The sequence below is a fragment of the Argopecten irradians genome, chromosome 1, assembly GCF_041381155.1.
Source record: "Argopecten irradians isolate NY chromosome 1, Ai_NY, whole genome shotgun sequence".
Lineage (NCBI taxonomy): Eukaryota > Metazoa > Mollusca > Bivalvia > Pectinida > Pectinidae > Argopecten > Argopecten irradians.
Window position 1 is genome coordinate 68,659,920 of NC_091134.1, and position 22,094 is coordinate 68,682,013.

The 22,094-nt window shown below is 34.1% G+C and overlaps 1 protein-coding gene across 1 annotated transcript; it reads left to right on the top strand.

Annotated features, from left to right (window-relative positions):
• Positions 1 to 1,791: 1,791 nt before the first annotated feature.
• LOC138310723 (serine protease inhibitor dipetalogastin-like) lies at positions 1,792 to 21,916 on the top strand. The gene is made up of 12 exons (XM_069252098.1): positions 1,792 to 1,796; positions 2,289 to 2,414; positions 2,818 to 2,949; positions 15,569 to 15,694; positions 16,018 to 16,143; positions 16,512 to 16,637; positions 16,957 to 17,082; positions 17,451 to 17,576; positions 17,898 to 18,023; positions 20,933 to 20,991; positions 21,444 to 21,494; positions 21,843 to 21,916. Exons 1-11 carry the CDS (start codon positions 1,792 to 1,794, stop codon positions 21,449 to 21,451), a joined length of 1,086 nt encoding a protein of 361 aa, XP_069108199.1. The 3' UTR covers positions 21,452 to 21,494; positions 21,843 to 21,916.
• The last annotated feature ends 178 nt before the right edge of the window (positions 21,917 to 22,094 follow it).

Sequence of the window (22,094 nt, forward strand, 5' to 3'; positions counted from 1 at the left end):
GTACAGCACGATGTAGGTCAGTATCTGTTACAGTAATACGTGTACAGTACGATGTAGGTCAGTATCTGTTACAGTAATACATGTACAGCACGATGTAGGTCAGTATCTGTTACAGTAATACATGTACAGCACGATGTAGGTCAGTATCTGTTACAGTAATACATGAACAGCACGATGTAGGTCAGTATCTGTTACAGTAATACATGTACAGCACGATGTAGGTCAGTATCTGTTACAGTAATACATGTACAGCACGATGTAGGTCAGTATCTGTTACAGTAATACGTGTACAGTACGATGTAGGTCAGTATCTGTTACAGTAATACGTGTACAGTACGATGTAGGTCAGTATCTGTTACAGTAATACATGTACAGCACGATGTAGGTCAGTATCTGTTACAGTAATACATGAACAGCACGATGTAAGTCAGTATCTGTTACAGTAATACGTGTACAGCACGATGTAGGTCAGTATCTGTTACAGTAATACATGAACAGCACGATGTAGGTCAGTATCTGTTACAGTAATACATGAACAGCACGATGTAGGTCAGTATCTGTTACAGTAATACGTGTACAGTACGATGTAGGTCAGTATCTGTTACAGTAATACGTCTATAGCATCAGTATCTGTTAAACAAACAAAGAAACTTTATATGGTGTTCATTGGCTTGATTTATTAAATCATAACCAATGTTATATTCTGTTCCTGCGTTATTGTGATAGAATGAAATATATAAGGTTTATGGTGCAGATATGTTCTATTTTTTACTCGAGTGAAAATATCAGTTGAATACTGATCAATCTGACATTAGGTGTTTGATATGCATGGCTGTTTGTATAGTTTATTTCCCATAAGTCTTCTTTTAAAAACATATAGCAGTTATGATTAATAAGACCCAATTTTTACTCAGAATAACAACATATGCTACCTCTACAATATGCTCCAATTTTCAGCCATTTTTGCCAGATTAAACCCATTATAGAAAAAGTTCTGGTATTAAACTTTTGGAAATATATTGCATATCAATATGGAAAATTTTGCTCTTTCTAAATCACGCAGTAAAATGGGGGGTCCGTGTGCTTACTCTTTTGCCCCATTTCAATATCTGTTATTTTTCAATATTTTAGAGTAAAAATTAAAATGCTTAAATGACCATTAAATGATATAATAAAGTGATAAACGCGTATCATTTCACACATTAATGCTTAATATTTTAATTACCAAGAAATTGGTTAAGAATTATATCAAAATTAGCTCGGTACAGCTAAAAATGCTCATGCAGTGATTATTTAAGTAAAAACAATTTAAGCAAAAAATGGTAAAACTCTTTAAAAAGCGAAAAAATCCACATTATCAAAATGACCGCTAGATGAGTCATTTCTTAAAATCCCCGTATACAAACTATATAAAGAATAAAAATGTAATTTTTTGGCAAATTTGCAACTGACTCCTTGCTACAGATATTGATAGATTTTATTGGAAAATCTCATAACTTCTTTGAACTATGTCGAAACGAGACTTCAACGGGACTGAAACCTCAGAAAAATACATCCTAAGCAAATGATAGGTGGACCACTTTTAGATGAAGGTCAGTGATCATGTTAATAAGCTTATTTTCCTCAAATACTTTAATATTTCTGTGGAAATCAATAATTTGGATTTGATAATGTAAAAAAAAGGATATTGCTCAAAGGCGCGAAGAAACAAAATGTGCTGTGTTTTGTCAATGACTTTATAAACCAAAAACATAATGAGAATGATACTTATAATATAATTTGAATAAATCAATGAGGTACTAATTAGGCATTGGTTGCAGTGCTTTTTCGCATTTTACAATAAAACAAATTCAGTTGTAGCGCATTGTATCTCTAAGCCATTAGTTTAAGTTAGTCATTGACCGACACGCTGTTAAAATTCCCCGCGAAACGTTCTGCCTGTATGCAAGAATAACCTTAAACTTTTATCCAATGGAAATTAGTGTAACACATTCAAATAAAGTATTTATAGTAAGAAAGCAACAATACGTATAATACAGAAATAAGATATACCAATATAAGGTACAGTTGTGTTGGTCCAATAGTTTTTTTCCTGAGGTTGACCATTTATGTTTGTAATGTTTCAAATGACAAGGTTTTTATTTTTAATTATGCACAAACAATAATTAGAGCAATCAATTCTAACTTAAATCTTAGACACATCTTTCCAATTTTTTTGTTATAAGTTTAAAAAGTAACAAGCTTTGGTATAAGTTTAAATATTTATCCAGCAACATTTTATGTTGCAGAAACATTCAGATCGATTGTGTTGGAGAATGTCCATGTAAAAAACAATGTAACGTCCCCAAACGAACGGTCTATGTGTGTGGAAAGGATGGCTACACGTACAATCACAGGCGTCTGGCGAAGTGCGCGTGAGTTCACGTTTGTTTCAGTTTTACCTGTATTGTACATTAAAACTGAAATTATGGAGACCTGATTGCAATGTTAAAGCCGTGTGACTAAACAGTAGGAGAGCATATTTACATTTTCTTCAGTCTTTATATACATGTCTAACAGCTTTACTTATATTTTAACTATGTTAATCATTCGATATTCTGTCTTTGATAAGTTAATTGACAAACCCTTCATATAATTGTACATCACGAAAATCACCCCCTTGTACAATCGTACACTATCTTTCATTTATGTTATTTCTTTATCCCGTATTTTTTAAATATGAATATTTTCGTATCCTAAATGATAAATAAGTATCTGTGTACATATGTGACGTGTATACGGAAGATAGGTATAGGGTTATTGTGTTGTTTAATACAGCGGGACGTCCGTCGATTGTCGAGGAGTTTGCCCCTGTTTTGGAAAGCCTGGATGTCGATGCTCAAGAAAGTACAGACCGATTTGTGGAGCAGATGGTGTTACCTATGACAATAAATGTTTTGCGAAGTGCAAGTAAGTTAAGTTCAGTTGTTTGAAATTTGTCATCAATATTCTATTTTTATTCTATTGTTAATCGAATTGATGACCGTGCCAGATAATATTCTATTTGGGTGAATGTCCTATATGATATGATATATGTTTTCAGGATGACACACACTCAACTAACGTTACACATGAATAAGGCTATTAATTGTCATAACGTGGTCTCTTGGAAAATGCTGATTATTCAATGTTCAATACATATAGTTCTTTCATTATCGCTAACTAATTTTCATTTCGGACCAAACATGGTTTGACCCGAGATAGCCATCCTAAAAGTTCGACAAGTATTAGCTTCCCAAAAAAGCGAATTGGGCTACACGGAAGCTGAACTCTTTTGTTTTTGGTTTATCTATGCTCCGATTTTCATTCCGCTTTTAGTATGTACTGTCATTTTGCATTCTGCATTTTAGCATGTTCCGTGTTCTGTCAATTAGCATTATCTGTTTTTAATTTTTACACGATTGTGATCTAAATATGAAATATAAAAATAATGTCTCTTACATGGGAGTATACTTCTACATATATATTGGAACTAGATTTCATTAAAATTCTTTATTAATTTCTTGAAAAACCAACTCAAACAAAAACCAATTCAGAATAGTTTTAACACGAATGCTTGTTCTACACTTAAATCTCAACAGATGCAAGTGCTGTGTCACCATGCTTTTCAGGATGATGGCGTCCTAATCCGGACAGATTCAAGTCTGTTTCCGTCATTTGTTGTCATATTATTTCAACAGGCAAATCCTTAAATGAAACACATAGTCAATCATCTGATTCAAGCGTTCTTGCTACATGACTATCGTGCACAAAACCACAAGATGGCGTGATATGATTAAAAATCTATCTGCCACACCTCAAGCGACATACATACCGATGAGAACGTTTATTTTTGTTCGGAGCAATCTTCTCGCTTTACTCTTTTCGGCAGTCGGTGTTTAGACTTGAATTTACACTAAATGTTTGAGTTATTTTCTTTTACTTTTTAATGTTATCATGCATCGTCCGTCGTCGTGCGTCGTCCGCCGTACACCATGCTCTGTGCGTAAACTTTTCATTCAAACGACTTCTTCTCAATAACCGAAATGCCCAGGATACTGATATTTGGGCTGTAACATGCTTGGATGAAGGGAAAATAAGGTTGTTGTTGGTTTTTTTTTTCCAAATGAATGACCTTGACCTTCATTCAAGGTCACATTTGCCAAAAAGGCAAAAATCTTCTCAAGAACCGAAAGGCTCATGGTACTCATATTGGGCCTGCAGCTTGCTGGCATGAAGGGCTACCATGTTTGTTCAGATGAACGACTTTGACTATCATTCAAGGTCACAGTGGTTAAAAAGCCTAAAACCTTAAAACGACTTATTCTCAAGAACCGAAAGGTCCATGGTATTCATAGTGGGCCTGTGACATGCTGGGATGAAAGGTTACACAGTCTTCATTAATTTGCTTACAAGGGGAAGTAATCACCCCCGTCCTGATATAAATTCAGCAATGTGTGCATACATTAAGAAATACATTGAATCAACAGGTAGACTTTAAAGCTATTATTAAAATGCCCAGGATACTGATATTTGGGCTGTAACATGCTTGGATGAAGGGAAAATAAGGTTGTTGTTGGTTTTTTTTTCCAAATGAATGACCTTGACCTTCATTCAAGGTCACATTTGCCAAAAAGGCAAAAATCTTCTCAAGAACCGAAAGGCTCATGGTACTCATATTGGGCCTGCAGCTTGCTGGCATGAAGGGCTACCATGTTTGTTCAGATGAACGACTTTGACTATCATTCAAGGTCACAGTGGTTAAAAAGCCTAAAACCTTAAAACGACTTATTCTCAAGAACCGAAAGGTCCATGGTATTCATAGTGGGCCTGTGACATGCTGGGATGAAAGGTTACACAGTCTTCATTAATTTGCTTACAAGGGGAAGTAATCACCCCCGTCCTGATATAAATTCAGCAATGTGTGCATACATTAAGAAATACATTGAATCAACAGGTAGACTTTAAAGCTATTATTAATTTTGAAGTAAAATTAATATATTGATTAAATATTGATTAATTAAAGCCCCATTATGTTTTGGGGTGAAAAAAATATCGTCATAAAGTACCAAACTTTGCTGAATAGTAGAACATATATCCTTATATTTACACTTGCTAGGCTTGGTCACTATACGCTAATACTAGCCGATTTTGTTTACCATAACTGCATGGTAACATTGAACTTTGAACTTGCGTATGAAAATGTTCTGTGCAACGTAAAAGGACTACTTTTTTTTAAAAGAAACACATGGCTTTGTTTACATTTTGACGCAACATTACGTGTATATTGTTGTTTTTCATAGAATTTTGGAAAAATGTAAACGATATATACATGTTTTATATTTATATATGATTCAAACAATTTTTAAATTAACAATTGTATAAAGAAACGGAAAAATATCCCGACCGGGGCGACGTGCTTTCATTTTTGTTAAAAATGATGGTTGTCAAATGTAAACATTACCTCTGTGCCTATGTTCGTCCTACGATCGAGTCTTTGGGATGGACGGGCGTGAGACCCTCTGATAGAGGTCAGTTATAAACATATCCTCTTGTCTTTGTTCTTTGAGAATTTAATCGTGTGTATTATAAAACATGCACCGCTAATAAGCCACGTGTTGACAGTTACGCGTCACCACAAATACATTGTACATATCCATCGAACACAAGTGAATTTGTTTCATCTATCGATGGCGATATGGATCTAAGCGTAGATTATATAATCACATGGCTCCCAAGGATGTAATATCGTCAAGTCAGACGACATCTCAAACACATTGAGCTACTTGAAAATCGGTGTTTTGCCAACTTCGGCAAACTCAAGTGTGTAAGCGTGCGTCAGCTTCGCCTCGCTGCACAATAACGGTCACCGAGTTCACACATGTGGCCGTGTACAAATTCTTTATGTTATTACGCTATATATTAACTTTTAGCAAAATTGAATATATATTTAAAGTTCTGATCTGATTAAATAAAATTATCTCTGAAATTTACTTTGTTTGTCATGTTTATTTTACACTAAAATATTGAACTTTTTTTGTCTTCGCGGATGAATAATTCTACCTTACGTGAAGCGTCATAATTCGCTGTTCAATTGAATAAGCTCCTCCCACTTTTGACCGACTTTTATTGAATAATTACGTCACTTTCAAATGACGATTTTATTGCATAAAATATAAATATAAAGTCGTGTGAGTGTAAATATAGGGATTGGATTTCGTTTTTATGTTAACCATGCTTGTATGGAGCAATTCCTCTAAGAATATATTCAATATGGGGCGCTAACGCGCCCCATAGAATATATTCTTAGAGGAATTGATCCATACAAGCATGGTTAACATAAAAACGAAATCCAATCCCTATATGAAAATATCCGCTAATAAAAAATGCCCAACATTTCCATGTTTTTCAAAAACAATAGAAAACCCCTCTTCGGAGAGGGGGAAATCCGTAGTTCCGCCCCAGAGCCAAAACAATCTAGTACGCATGCGTAGGCACATAAAAAGTGGGATTTCCCTAACAAACTTCAACATCATGCATGGCGAACGCAACTCGCCAAACTTATACGTGTCAGCGAACACACATGCGTCTGTTGGAACGTGGTGAAGAGGGAGACCAATTCTTCAAACAACGACAATTGAGCGGTCAAGTTGCTCGATCGCGATCGACTGCACGTTACGAACCCACGCATTCCACGCGTGGGCCTAAAGTTCATGTTGTACATCTAACTTATGTATTTATATGTAGTTTCTATATAAAACTAGGCTAAAACTATTTAAAAAGTGTTTGTTCTTGAATGGAAAGCAAGCAATTAACAAAATTATAATTACTGTTTTATTTGCTGATCTTATGTATTTTGTATTAACAATTTATAGATGCCTATATGGCCTAATCTGGCTTTATTGAAATGTACATCGAAACCGAACACACGTTTGTGTTACCTGATGAGGCCTCCCATGGGGTGGCTCGACAAAACTCGTAAACAAATGAAAGTAAATACAAACACGCCATGTCGTTACCTGCTATATAGATCTTACACTTTGGTTCTTTGTATATCAATACAGCGATGTATACATTCATACGAAGTCTGGTAAGCCCACGTGTTCTACCCCATCGAAGACCGAACATAAACTTAGACCAGTGTATCGGCATTATCAGATATAACCATGACAAGTGATCATGATCATGAATTACTAACTGAGTACAATCCACATTGTAGCATAAAATTATTAGTATGAACTTTAAAGTGAACAGTCGGGCAAGGATGGCTAAAGTCGGTAAAAATGGTGTGAATGTATCCAGTATAATTTCTTCTGAAATGGAAAAATAAAAATCTCTCGTCAAAATCTGTCTGCGTACGAAGAAATTAATTTAAAGTATGGGAATTCTAAAACGTCCTCCCGGCACACTATGTCCGTGGTTACATTTCCACACAGCCTCGCTTTCAATGCTTTCAACTTTTCTTTACTTTAATGGTCAGAGCTGGGAAACTAAGCAGAACTTGACAGTCGTATTAATATGTGAGAACTTTTGGAAGGCCAATGAACGCATTTAGACTGGTATTCTTTGCCCGACTATTCACTTTAAAATTACTACATACAGAAACATAATTATGTTTATGTTACATGTAAAGATACATGTATATGAACCACAGGTGTTTGGCTCTATTTTTTCTACACACACACATATACATGTATATATATATGTGATACTGTGTCAGTATATAGAGAGAGAAAAAAAGTCTATAGAGCCAAACACCTGTGAATGAACCACATGTAGGCCTATGTGATTCATATCATCTCATAATTCATTGCATGCACGGGACAGGAAAAGGAATGCATGTACAAAATGTAGAATAATTTGGTTTGATTGAATAGTACTAAGAAATGAAGTATAAAAACAGTCAGTTAATGATTTCTATACAGTTCATCAAGTGAACTAAAATCTGGTGGAAAAGTATACCAGAAAAGCTAAAGAAACCCTGGATCAGTCCTTCATTAAAAGAAGAGAACATGGGGAAATATCCGTTTTGATAAGACTGGTAAAGTCCTAGCAGGTATCACGAACCTATTTTTCTTACATATTTTATTTAGCGCATAAACTTTTAGACTTGCTCCATAAATCGAACTTTTTCTATGAAAACAAATAGGCTGAATGCTAATAAACATAATTCACGTTCGGCGTAAAATGGAATGCACACTCGTGAAATTAGAGAAATTTCAGTTTCAATTCCCTTTTCCTTTTTACTACGTACATGTATACCGTACTAAGAATTACGTACTGGCGGAAATTGATAGTCCGCCAGGTAGCATCATGGGTCAAAATAATATATGTTGTGTCTTTTTAATGATGAAATAGTCTGACAATATTTATATCCCCTTAGTTCACTCTAATACTGACGTTTGTACGAATATAAATGCGAGTCTTTGATTACTTTAATTCGTTCCGTGTACATAAAAATGTAGGCCTACATGTATATTTAAAAATGCCCATACGATAATTAAGACTCATGCACCTGGTAATCAATACTTGATGTATATACACGCGTACTCTGATGAAATGTATGATGATCCTTTTCTAACCACACGAAACGTAATCGAGAAACATTTAATCAGTTAATTATACAGAAATGAAATCTCGACAGGTATCGGTATCCCCCCCCCCCCCCCCCCCCCGGTTGGAATATATACCAGAAAATTTTTACATGTATAATTGATAAAAAAAATAAAGGAGGTAATAGCAACGGTATATATGTCAATTAAGTGCTGGGTCCTAACAAACACATATAAGTTGGGTACATGAATACTGAGAATAGATATGTATAGATGTAATATACGAATTAATAGTACAGTCGTCATGTTGCAAAGCAGAAAGTTGATAAAACGAACTTTCTGCCTTACAAAGCAATAAATAAAACTAAAGTCGTTCAGGTTTGGGTGATAATCTAGCCAAGGTTTATTACTGTATCATGGTATTATGTAATGTTACATAATTATAGATAGATGATATAATCATGACACAATATTGCAAAATATTATTGCATAACATATTTTTTATAATTATGATTACAGTAAGTGGAAGAACCACATGTAATAAACCAGGTAGTAATTTGTCCGTCTAGAGACCGACTAACCTCGACTAATTAAGGACTAAACTAAGTAATCTATTCTAAGCTATTCTACACATATAAAGGTACACAGTTTAACACAACCTACACAATTAACGTAAATACCGGGCGGGAAGGGAAGGGAGAATTTTTGTTGAATTTCACTACGAACAAGCGCGATCTGTTCTGCACGGCCGAAAATTTGAAAGTGACGCTTTGCTTTGAATTTTCTTTATACATATCAGAGGTTGGAGCAAGTTTTAAAACGATTGGATGCTACCTACCCTATCGTAGAGTTGTTGTGTCCCAGGGGGAATCACAACACGCTCTCTATTTGTTTACATATCTACGACGCATGGAAAAGTCCGAGAGACTCGAACGACAGTAAACCACGTTAACGAGACCTTGCGAGACTTGGTAAAACATTGTTAATAAACACTAATTTCGTTAAAAAGGAAATATCTAGAAAGTGTGTACATGTAAAGCGAATTCCTAAACTGTAATCTAAATTTAAAAGGGGGCATGTACAACGAAAGATAATAAAATGAGGAGTCGCAGCAAACCGGAAGTTACACTACACAGACGTAAATAAGTACAGTACACTGCCGAAGAACAAGTGTGGTGTGTAGCGAGACAGGTATTGCATGTAATATTGTATACATATTACAAATGATTCTTCCGCCTACAATTGATAAAATATTATCTAGATAATACATACTATGTATACTATCGTATATATATATATGCAGTAACCGTGTTGATAACGAGCAAAGTAATATATATAATACAGACATGTCTCAACATACAGATTGGCGTATCTCGACTAGCACCGATTCCAGTAATCTTTCATCTACATGTACTATCACATATTTCATAGACATAAGAATACCGTTATAAGATACCCAAAGAAGAAATAGAAAGCAGTTATACATGTATATAGTAAGCTATATTGGTCCACCTCTTTACGTATGTTCTAAGTATTTTAGATATACTGTGCTCTCCTAACTCTTAAATTATGAATAGACTAGTAGCATCATGATATTTACTTATCAATATATAATTTGGGATAAATACTGTATTTATCTCAAATTATTACACGAGAGGAAAGTTAAAATCAACCGATCATTACCAAAATTGACACGGCCACGTGTTTATATTGGTACGATAAAATACCCCATATGTTGCCCCATGTACGCATTTCACTATTTACATCCACTATTTTTCGATTAATACGTATTCTGTATTAAGCTTTATATAAACGATATGTAACCATTGACAGGACACATTTATAATTTGTGAAATCTGATATGTATCATATACTAAAACAATTATAGAACATTGTATTGCTCACCGTTTACTCAAAACTGCCCTCTCTCTCGGCCATGCGTGTTTTTGTTTACTATCCGGGTACCGAACATACGTATACACGAGGTATTTTTAACTATGCAAATCAACCCGTTCTATTTTAAGTATTCTTTACTAATTGATAATTGCGTAATTATCTTCATTGGAAAGAAACCAAATGAAGAACCTTTCATAAGGGATGTTAATAAATATTTTAGCAAAGTTTGGTGAAAGCATAATGGGACTTTAAACTGCACTTATACTGCACTGATACTATGTTTACTTCTACTTTACCCTTTACTGTATCATATATTTTCATGTGACTTGGCTCTCAGATAGATGAAAGCATGAATGTGAAGAATAAACTAATTAATCCATTTTCCTTTATAAATTAAATGTAAAAGTAAATATACATGCATATATATATATTCACTCAATGTTGCTCATACTCACTATATTTGTGACGGGGTACATTATGCAGGTACTTAGTGGTAAAACACTATGGACATTTTAGTGCTGCCCGATTACAATGAATGTCCGGAGTGAGAGTGACTTTGAGGGATTAAGTTTTAAGTTTGAAGTTATCAGTTTTAATCATATTCATAATTCAGTAAAACTAAAATTAGAACCTTTTGATTAAGCGAAAATTGATCAATCAATACCGTTATTAATTAAGATATGCATGTTATTCTCGCTATAGGTAATTTCTTCTAATTTTATATTTAAATAACGATTTATATGTGTTTTCAGTAATATGCATGATTTGTGTTAATTCTAAAAATGATTAAATATTATTTTATAGATCCAGTCCAGTGCGAGTAATCTTTTAAAGATAAAATATGTAATCATGTGGAGAGGGCATATATAGGCTTTGTCTGCTGCCCGATCCAAAATTAAAAATTTTAATTTAATAAAATATTTTAAGATGTAAAGGTCAAGGCTAAAATCTTGAAACAACGTCTTGTAAATAACTAAGATTCCTAGAGACCTTATATTGGACTTGTAGCATGGTGGGGATCAAGGGACACCACGTTTATTAAAATGAATGACCTTGACCTTTATTCAAGGTATAAGTCATCAAATATATCCTGAACCTGAACTTCTATTAAAAGTGTGATGGCTTAATTGTTCACCACTACTATTTTTTGAGGTGTTGTATTGTGTCAATAGTCAGATGACCGTTGAAGCCTATGGGCCTCTTGTTTTTTCTCTACTGTGGCGCGACCAGTTACCGTGATTTTTCTAATTTTTTGAAGGATTTTGTCAAAATTAACGCACAGAAAGAAATAGTTGACAAATCGACATGAATAATATTTAGTCCAAGATACTTCAGTAACAAAGGTCATTGTTTAATTTTGAAAATGTGTGGGTTTTTTTTTTTTTTTTTTTTTTTTTTGTCCAGGTGGCATTTATTTTCACCGCTAATTGATACAGTTGACGATGCATGCAGGACTAGTTTATATAATTAGTTATCGTGATTTCAAAATCTTAAGGACATGTGCTTTTAAAAACCTGCTAACTGCACCAAGTGTTCAAAAACGCGACAAAAATTACATCACTGATAGCAAGATTCAGCTTTTGATAGTATAAGATAGACAAACGAAGCGGCAGAGGACCTATAACTTACAGAAATTCAATAAATATATATAAAAAATTGCTTAAAGAAGTAAACATCAGATGTATGCACCGGATAAAAGAATATCTTCTCTATTTCGATCCTGTCCATCCATGCCCGATCAGTACATTGCCTTTCCATCCGTGATTTTGCATCCTTTGACCTACTATGATGGAGATGATTTTTTGAAAATGCTTGTAAAACAAAATAAACGATGATTTCATGTTTCAAGATTAATAGGCAAGTAAGTCATGATTTCAATCTGTCTCCTGCAGTCATTGAAAAATACAAACATTCAAATAAAAAACGTTGATTTGGTAGCAATATCGATTGCAAATGAACAAATTTGTTTTGAATAAACACTTACATGGTTACCGTAATTCAGCTTTTGAAAAAAATAGAAATATAAAAAAAAATGTGCGGAAAAATCACTGTAACTTGTACATCACGGTAACATGTCGCGACCCAGAACAGAAAATTAAAAACAACTGCGAATGTCCAAAGACGAAAAGCATTGTTTATGACGAGGATGGCAAGGCATACGAAAATACACGTATCGCAGAATGTTTGTGAGTATAGCTATATCGCAGAATGTTTGTGAGTATATCTGTATCACAGAACGTTTTTGAGTATAGATGTATTTCAAAATGTCGATGGGTATTGTTGAATCGCAGAATGTTTGTGAGTATAGCTGTATCGCAGAATGTTTGTGAGTATAGATGTATTGCAAAATGTCGATGGGTATTGTTGAATCGCAGAATGTTTGTGAGTATAGATGTATTACAGAATGTTTGTGAGTATAGATGTATTACAGAATGTCTGTGAATATAGATGTATTACAGAATGTTTGTGAGTATAGATGTATTACAGAATGTTTGTGAGTATAGATGTATTACAAAATGTTTGTGAGTATAGATGTATTACAAAATGTTTGTGAGTATAGATGTATTACAGAATGTTTGTGAATATAGATGTATTACAGAATGTTTGTGAGTATGATTGTACAGAAGTATAGATGTATCACAGAATTGTTTGTGAATATAGTATAGATGTATTACAGAATGTTTGTGAGTATAGATGTATTACAGAATGTTTGTGAGTATAGATGTATTACAGAATGTTTGTGAGTATAGATGTATTACAGAATGTTTGTGAGTATAGATGTATTACAGAATGTTTGTGAGTATAGAGTATTATGTTTGTGAGTGTATAGATGTATTACAGAATGTTTTGTGAGTATAGATGTATTACAGAATGTTTGTGAGTATAGATGTATTACAGAATGTTTGTGAATATAGATGTATCACAGAATGTTTGTGAATATAGATGTATTAACAGAATGTTTGTGAATATAGATGTATTACAAAATGTTTGTAGTATAGATGTATTACAAAATGTTTGTGAGTATAGATGTATTACAGAATGTTTGTGAATATAGATGTATTGCAGAATGTTTGTGAGTATAGATGTATTACAAAATGTTTGTGAGTATAGATGTATTACAGAATGTTTGTGAGTATAGATGTATTACAGAATGTTTGTGAATATAGATGTATTACAGAATGTTTTGAGTATAGATGTATTACAGAATGTTTGTGAGTATAGATGTATTACAAAATGTTTGTAAGTATAGATGTATTACAGAATTTTATGTTACAATGTTTGATATAGATGTATTACAAAATGTTTGTGAGTATAGATGTGATTACAAATGTTTGTGAGTATAGATGTATTACAGAATGTTTGTGAGTATAGATGTATTACAGAATGTTTGTGAGTATAGATGTATTACAGAATGTTTGTGAGTATAGATGTATTACAGAATGTTTGTGAATATAGATGTATTACAGAATGTTTGTGAGTATAGATGTATTACAGAATGTTTGTGAGTATAGATGTATTACAGAATGTTTGTGAGTATAGATGTATTACAGAATGTTTGTGAGTATAGATGTATTACAGAATGTTTGTGATATAGATGTATTACAGAATGTTTGTGATATAGATGTATTACAGAATGTTTGTGATATAGATGTATTACAGAAGTGTTTGTGAATTTGTTTGTGTATATAGATGTATTACAGAATGTTTGTGAGTATAGATGTATTACAGAATGTTTGTGAGTATAGATGTATTACAGAATGTTTGTGAGTATAGATGTATTACATAATGTTTGTGAGTATAGATGTATTACAGAATGTTTGTGAATATAGATGTATCACAGAATGTTTGTGAATATAGATGTATTACAGAATGTTTGTGAATATAGATGTATTACAAAATGTTTGTGAGTATAGATGTATTACAAAATGTTTGTGAGTATAGATGTATTACAGAATGTTTGTGAATATAGATGTATTACAGAATGTTTGTGAGTATAGATGTATTACAAAATGTTTGTGAGTATAGATGTATTACAGAATGTTTGTGAGTATAGATGTATTACAGAATGTTTGTGAATATAGATGTATTACAGAATGTTTGTGAGTATAGATGTATTACAGAATGTTTGTGAGTATAGATGTATTACAAAATGTTTGTGAATATAGATGTATTACAGAATGTTTGTGAATATAGATGTATTGCAGAATGTTTGTGAGTATAGATGTTTTACAAAATGTTTGTGAGTATAGATGTATTACAGAATTTTTGTGAGTATAGATGTATTACAGAATGTTTGTGAGTATAGATGTATCGCAGAATGTTTGTGAATATAGATGTATTACAGAATGTTTGTGAATATAGATGTATTACAGAATGTTTGTGAATATAGATGTATTACAAAATGTTTGTGAGTATAGATGTATTACAGAATGTTTGTGAGTATAAATGTATTGCAGAATTTTTGTGAGTATAAATGTATTACAGAATGTTTGTGAGTATAAATGTATTACAGAATGTTTGTGAGTATAACTGTATTGCAGAATTTTTGTGAGTATAGTTGTATTTTGTCAGTATAGTTGTAACGCAGAACGCTTGTGAGTATACTTGTATTGCAATACTACGCGAGTATATAGGTATGCTATACCTATACCCGTGTTCCCATAAAGCCCACAGAGGCATAATTTAGTCACAGTATAGTTTTTTTAGAAGAAGTTAATACTATTTGAAAATTCGTGCATTTAACATGTTAAATAATAACGATAGAAGGTTTGTGGTGTAGAGAGCTTTTTTGAAAGATTGTACAACTGATCACAGTGGACATTATATGTATATTGTTATTTTGTGGAGAGAACAGGTAGACCTACCCAATTCAGCCTTTGTCAGTAAGTAATTATATTGCCTGGTTTTACGCAGCATGGTAGAAACAACCAGTTCCAGGAGTAACTGATATCAATTATTTCCAGTATCATCTTGGAACTTACAATGCAGTCCATCGCAGCGTTATCATTACACCACTTGTACTAGTAGCGTGTTAACATAAGAGGTAACCAGACCACTGTTGATCTTCTATCAGATAATTTTGATATTTCCCTCCCTAACAGGAAGACCGCCATGAAGTGCAAGGGGGAGTGTCCATGTCCTGAACCGTGTATCTGCACAAAGGAATATCAACCTGTGTGCGGAACAGACGGTAACACTTACAGTAATCAGTGTGGAGCAGAATGCGAGTAAGTATGACCGACACAAAACTATTTACTTACCGCAGCATACAACAATCAATCATAATTGCATGTCACTCGTTGTAATTCCATCGGGGTATAATTGCCATTTTCTTATTTTCATAAACGTCGGATTAATGAAAAAATTAAAATCAATCTGTGAGCCTGTTGTTTACCGTTCTGTAACGTTTTCTCTTTCTTTTTTGTTGTAACGATTTCAATTATTTATTTCTTTGAACCTTACGGTTCATCAGAAATGGCGATTCCTTTAGTGTTTTCTTAGAGACGTAATATGTATGCTATCTATCGTATTACGGTTGTTTACCTAACAGGAAGGTAAAAGTACAATGTGAGGGAGAGTGTCCGTGTCCTGAACCGTGTATCTGTACAGAAGAATATCAACCTGTGTGCGGAACAGACGGTAACACTTACAGTAATCAGTGTGAAGCAGAATGCGAGTAAGTATGACCGACACAAAACAAATTACTTACCGCAGCATACAACAATCAACCGTAATAATGGGACAATAGTAGTAAGTGTCAAGATCTCATTGAAGCATTGATGTAACTATTTCTATTTCCATCGGGGTATGATTGCCATGTTCTTATTTTCATAAACGTCGGAGTAATGAAGAAATTTGAAATCAACAATCTGTGGGCCTGTTGTTTACCGTTCTGTAACGTTTTCTCTTTCTTTTTGGTTGTAACAATTTCAATTCTTTATTCCTTTGAACCTTACGGTTCATCAGAAATGGCGATTCCTTTAGTGTTTTCTTAGAGACGTAATATGTATGCTATCTATCGTATTACGGTTGTTTACCTAACAGGAAGGTAAAAGTACAATGTGAGGGAGAGTGTCCGTGTCCTGAACCGTGTATCTGCACAAAGGAATATGAACCTGTGTGCGGAACAGACGGTAACACTTACAGTAATCAGTGTGGAGCAGAATGCGAGTAAGTATGACCGACACAAAACTATTTACTTACCGCAGCATACAACAATCAATCATAATTGCATGTCACTCGTTGTAATTCCATCGGGGTATAATTGCCAGTTTCTTATTTTCATAAACGTCGGATTAATGAAAAAAAATCAATCTGTGAGCCTGTTGTTTACCGTTCTGTAACGTTTTCTCTTTCTTTTTGATTGTAACAATTTCAATTCTTTGTTTCTTTGAACCTTACGGTTCATCAGAAATGGCGATTCCTTTAGTGTTTTCTTAGAGACGTAATATGTATACTATCTATCGTATTACGGTTGTTTACCTAACAGGAAGGTAAAAGTACAATGTGAGGGAGAGTGTCCGTGTCCTGAACCGTGTATCTGCACAAAGGAATATCAACCTGTGTGCGGAACAGACGGTAACACTTACAGTAATCAGTGTGGAGCAGAATGCGAGTAAGTATGACCGACACAAAACAATTTACTTACCGCAGCATACAACAATCAACCGTAATAATGGGACAATAGTAGTAAGTGTCAAGATCTCATTGAAGCATTGATGTAACTATTTCTATTTCCATCGGGGTATGATTGCCATGTTCTTATTTTCATAAACGTCGGAGTAATGAAGAAATTTGAAATCAACAATCTGTGGGCCTGTTGTTTACCGTTCTGTAACGTTTTCTCTTTCTTTTTGGTTGTAACAATTTCAATTCTTTATTCCTTTGAACCTTACGGTTCATCAGAAATGGCGATTCCTTTAGTGTTTTCTTAGAGACGTAATATGTATACTATTTATCGTATTACGGTTGTTTACCTAACAGGAAGGTAAAAGTGCAATGTGAGGGGGAGTGTCCATGTCCTGAACCGTGTATCTGCACAAAGGAATATCAACCTGTGTGCGGAACAGACGGTAACACTTACAGTAATCAGTGTGGAGCAGAATGCGAGTAAGTATGACCGACACAAAACTATTTACTTACCGCAGCATACAACAATCAATCATAATTGCATGTCACTCGTTGTAATTCCATCGGGGTATAATTGCCATTTTCTTATTTTCATAAACGTCGGATTAATGAAAAAAAAAATCAATCTGTGAGCCTGTTGTTTACCGTTCTGTAACGTTTTCTCTTTCTTTTTTGTTGTAACGATTTCAGTTCTTTATTTCTTTGAACCTTACGGTTCATCACAAATGGCGATTCCTTTAGTGTTTTCTTAGTGACGTAATATGTATGCTATCTATCGTATTACGGTTGTTTACCTAACAGGAAGGTAAAAGTACAATGTGAGGGAGAGTGTCCGTGTCCTGAACCGTGTATCTGTACAGAAGAATATGAACCTGTGTGCGGAACAGACGGTAACACTTACAGTAATCAGTGTGGAGCAGAATGCGGGTAAGTATGACTGACACCGACACCGGAACTAGGTACCCCCTAAAGCGAGAGTGAGAAAATCAGAATTTGAACAGAGCTAAGATTGTCGCTTTTAACTGCATTTAGAGATATTTTTGGATACTGACGTTTGGTGCATGTGTTTCCAAATATATCAGCCACACAATGATATATAAATGATTTTCTCTAACTGTCGCAAAAAAACAATCTTGACAGATGTAAACATGTCACCACGCCAAGGGAGGTACCGACGTAAATCGCCTGTCGTTAGAACAGATGCTGGAAAAGATATTTCCATCGACCATAAATACATATTTAGTACTACATTACTCTATTATGATATTTAAGAGTAGATTCACAAGCAAAATACTTCCCATCCCGTCTTATTTATGTCAAAAGGCTCGCCCAAATCGCAATGGTGTACCAAGTTACCAAGTTCTTATTTTCATAAACGTCGGAGTACTGTAATTTCCTGCGTAATACCCGCACCGGGGTATAGCCAACGGGAACAAAATCGGGCACTTTCTGTGATTTTGTCAATTAAATCCCAGATAACCTGCACCGGCAAATTGCCCGCGGGTTATAAATTGATGTAATCCTTGAAAGCACAGTAAGTATGTAGTAATAAATAATAAAGCATGTATTACGTGAATCTACATGATACAGTGATTTCATTTCAAAGGGACATGAAAAGTTATCAATAACATATATTTCTGTAAATAGCCGAATATATTCGAGAAGAGGAAAACAGATTGGTGTTCCTCTTTTCGCTGGGCATTTCCAGGAATATGCATTTGTATAAAGTGGTTTATACACGTGTAAGAAGCTTAATACTCTCAAACCATTTATTTATGCCATTGCATTTCCTCATGTATGGTATATAGGTTTCGAACAACTGTTTTGAAAACAAGTTAACAGCACACCCTTTTTTCAAAATTTCTTCCAAAATTGACAATTTCTGGGATAAATCCCAAATGTATGTAGGTCCCAAAAGTATTTCTGCAAACACTATTTTCGGGATTGATCCCAAAGTTTCCAGGTCCCAAGCGGATTTCTGCTGCCAAAATGGTTTTCGGGATTGAAAAAAATGTGTCGATGCCAAACGTTTGTTTCTGCTAAAACGTTTATGGGATCGATACCAAAAATGTTCTTCAACTCAACTGCATAACTTGCCGCCAATGTGTTTGAATAAAGATATGCATATCCTTTTAACTTGCATATGTAATGAAATTGAAATAAAACCAAAGATGAAACCTTTTTGAATTTTAGAGAAAAAAAACTTTCGTAAATAAGATTTTTCATTTTCATCTCTGAAAAATATGCATTTGATACACTGGAATAAACTTGGTTAGTAGCGTTCAGGTATTCTTTTCTGGTTTTGGAATGGCACTAGAGTTCACACCATATCTAGATAAAGGAAATCTGTTTGCACCAGTCTAGAAGATAAGGCAGGCGATGTTGGTAACTTGAAACAATTAGACTGTTATACTGGGTAGTGGGGTGTGTCAATGTCAGAATAATACATGGTATAAGTATCACAACCATTTTGTTTAAAGGGACAATTCACTCAGGCTAATTCTTTTACATAACTAAGAAGCAAAATATGGCATAAATGTATTGTTCTACATTTCTTATGAAACATATCACATAAAAAAATTGACAAATTCCACGTCATTGTTTAGTATTTTAATTAATATCGTTGAAATATCAAATCGTTGATCAATACGATTAAGCAGGTACAATATGGACGCTGTAGCCATACCCGAGCCAAAGTCACGCACGTTAAACAAATAAACTACATAACCACTGAGAATGTGATAAAATGATTTTAGGCAAGACAATTCACCTAATTAGGTAAACACACTACTGTCAGAGCGATTTGAGCAGTTCTAGACAAAAGTTGCATTACTCTACGAGCAAGGGGCAGGGTTCGGCTTACAAGAAGTTCGACCACAATGTGTAATGGCGGACAGCGAGCGATTTTGAACATCTACACACATGTCACCACCATGGGCTTTTCAGGCATATCACATTAAAACCGACTGATCTAATTTCCATTAGAACTGGTTTTTATCGATATAAGTACAAATTTTAATGTTCTCTTAGACTGAATTGTCCCTTTAATATGAAAATATATCTAAAAATCTACTTAACTTAAATGATCAAATGTTGAAACATTTGCGAAACATATATTGTAGCTTAAACTGTGTATTCCTAAGAAGCACATAAAAACTGACAAATCCACCTTTGTTTACCTTTCATTCCCATTCATATACAGAGTGACCATCACTTTCCCCAAGGAGGTTAGTTATAGATAAGAAAACTAGGACTGTGGAAATACCCGCAGCTGGTTCTTTTTATCTGTGAAAAATTTGATTCTCCAATTAACACAATCTGGAGAGAATAGAGAAAAATGATTTTAAAATGTGAGGAAGGCGTCTGCTGCCCTCTGCCGGTATGCGTTAAGATAGCAATATAAAATAGGTAGACGTTCAACTATTGTAAAGAGACAGAACACGAGTATACCACTGCCTCACAAAATATACAGAAATTTATAAACAATTGTATCTCTGTTGGATAAAACGAGGTCACGAGGTTTCCAACATGTGGTCGCATTAGATTTAGAATCTCGGACTTGGTTTAGATAATGAAGGTTGTCGTTCTTTGCCGTCACACCATTCGCGACACGATGGTGGCTAAGAAATGCCTCGTGTAAACGGCACTCAGAGAAATAGAAACAATATCCGTCAAATGTTAACAGTAATGACACTTTTAAAATTGAAATAGGCAAATATTATCTAAAGTTACTATAGAATCATATATTTCATTTGTAAATAGTTTCAGCGTTCCCCCACATATTTGCACTGAAGATGTAATTCAACTGGCTTTGAGTTGAAATGTTTATATTGCAGACGTATTGCGATCGCCTGTGAGGGTATATGTCCTTGTCCTTCTGAGGAAGTGCCTTCAAGTATGTATACATTGCAGCTCGTTCGTGAACAACACCAGGCTTTGTTTATTAAGTGTTATTGTAAACATAGCGACCAAGTAACACATCAAAGACACACAAATTAAGAACTAAAATTGTGTAATTAAAAATTGTTCATCGATCACGAAGACAACATGAATCAGAAAAGTTAGTCCACCGGACTGTTGTGTTTATATTATAGTTGACATTGCTCTTCTATTGTCATTGCTGGTATATCAGAAAACAGCGACGTTGAACCACAAATATATCCTTACATAATACATATTACTTATTCTATTTAAATGAAGATTTAGTTACAGAAAACATAAGGTAATTTGAAAAATTCAAATGAAGTTTTTCACGCATTTTCTCTGCTTTTTGTTTATGATTTGTTTTGTATGATTACCCCAATATTTCATTCTTTGATCTAACCGAACTCGTTATTTATATTGCAGAGGGGTAGCTTTCAATTGTGAGGGTGGATGCGATGAATAACTTAAATTATGGTAATTACAGATAAAGTTTTCACTTGACAATATTATCTGATAAACGATGCTCGTTTATATAAATTATTTCAAAGTATATAACGAAGACAATATAACGCTGATTTATAATTAATTAAAATCAATAAAGAACTTACCCTCTCTAACACCGTAATGTTTATGTCTGCACTATAGAAGTCCGGCACGTTTATATAAGTCCCATGGTACCCCCCATCCACATATCTAGCCAACAATATCACACTTTTCACTCTATCAGATACATTTTAATATGATAAATATTTAGACAAACGCAAAAGTAAGATTTTGTCCTGGCTGTGTGACCTATAATTAACTCTTGTTTATTTGTTTCAGATGAAACCACGTTGCGTGTGTACCGTTCATATCAAATAAACACCTTGAAGATAAATAAATCGTTGCAAACAAAACCTTGAGTTAATTATTATTAGTTAATTATTAATAGTTATTAATACATAGACCAGTCGTAAAGGATTTATAGCCTTTAATGAGTAAACACAGACTTATAAAATGCAGTAGATTACCTAAGACACGTTACAAGTTTTGGATTAGTTACTTACTGGAGTGTTATACGCTAGAAAAAGTCTT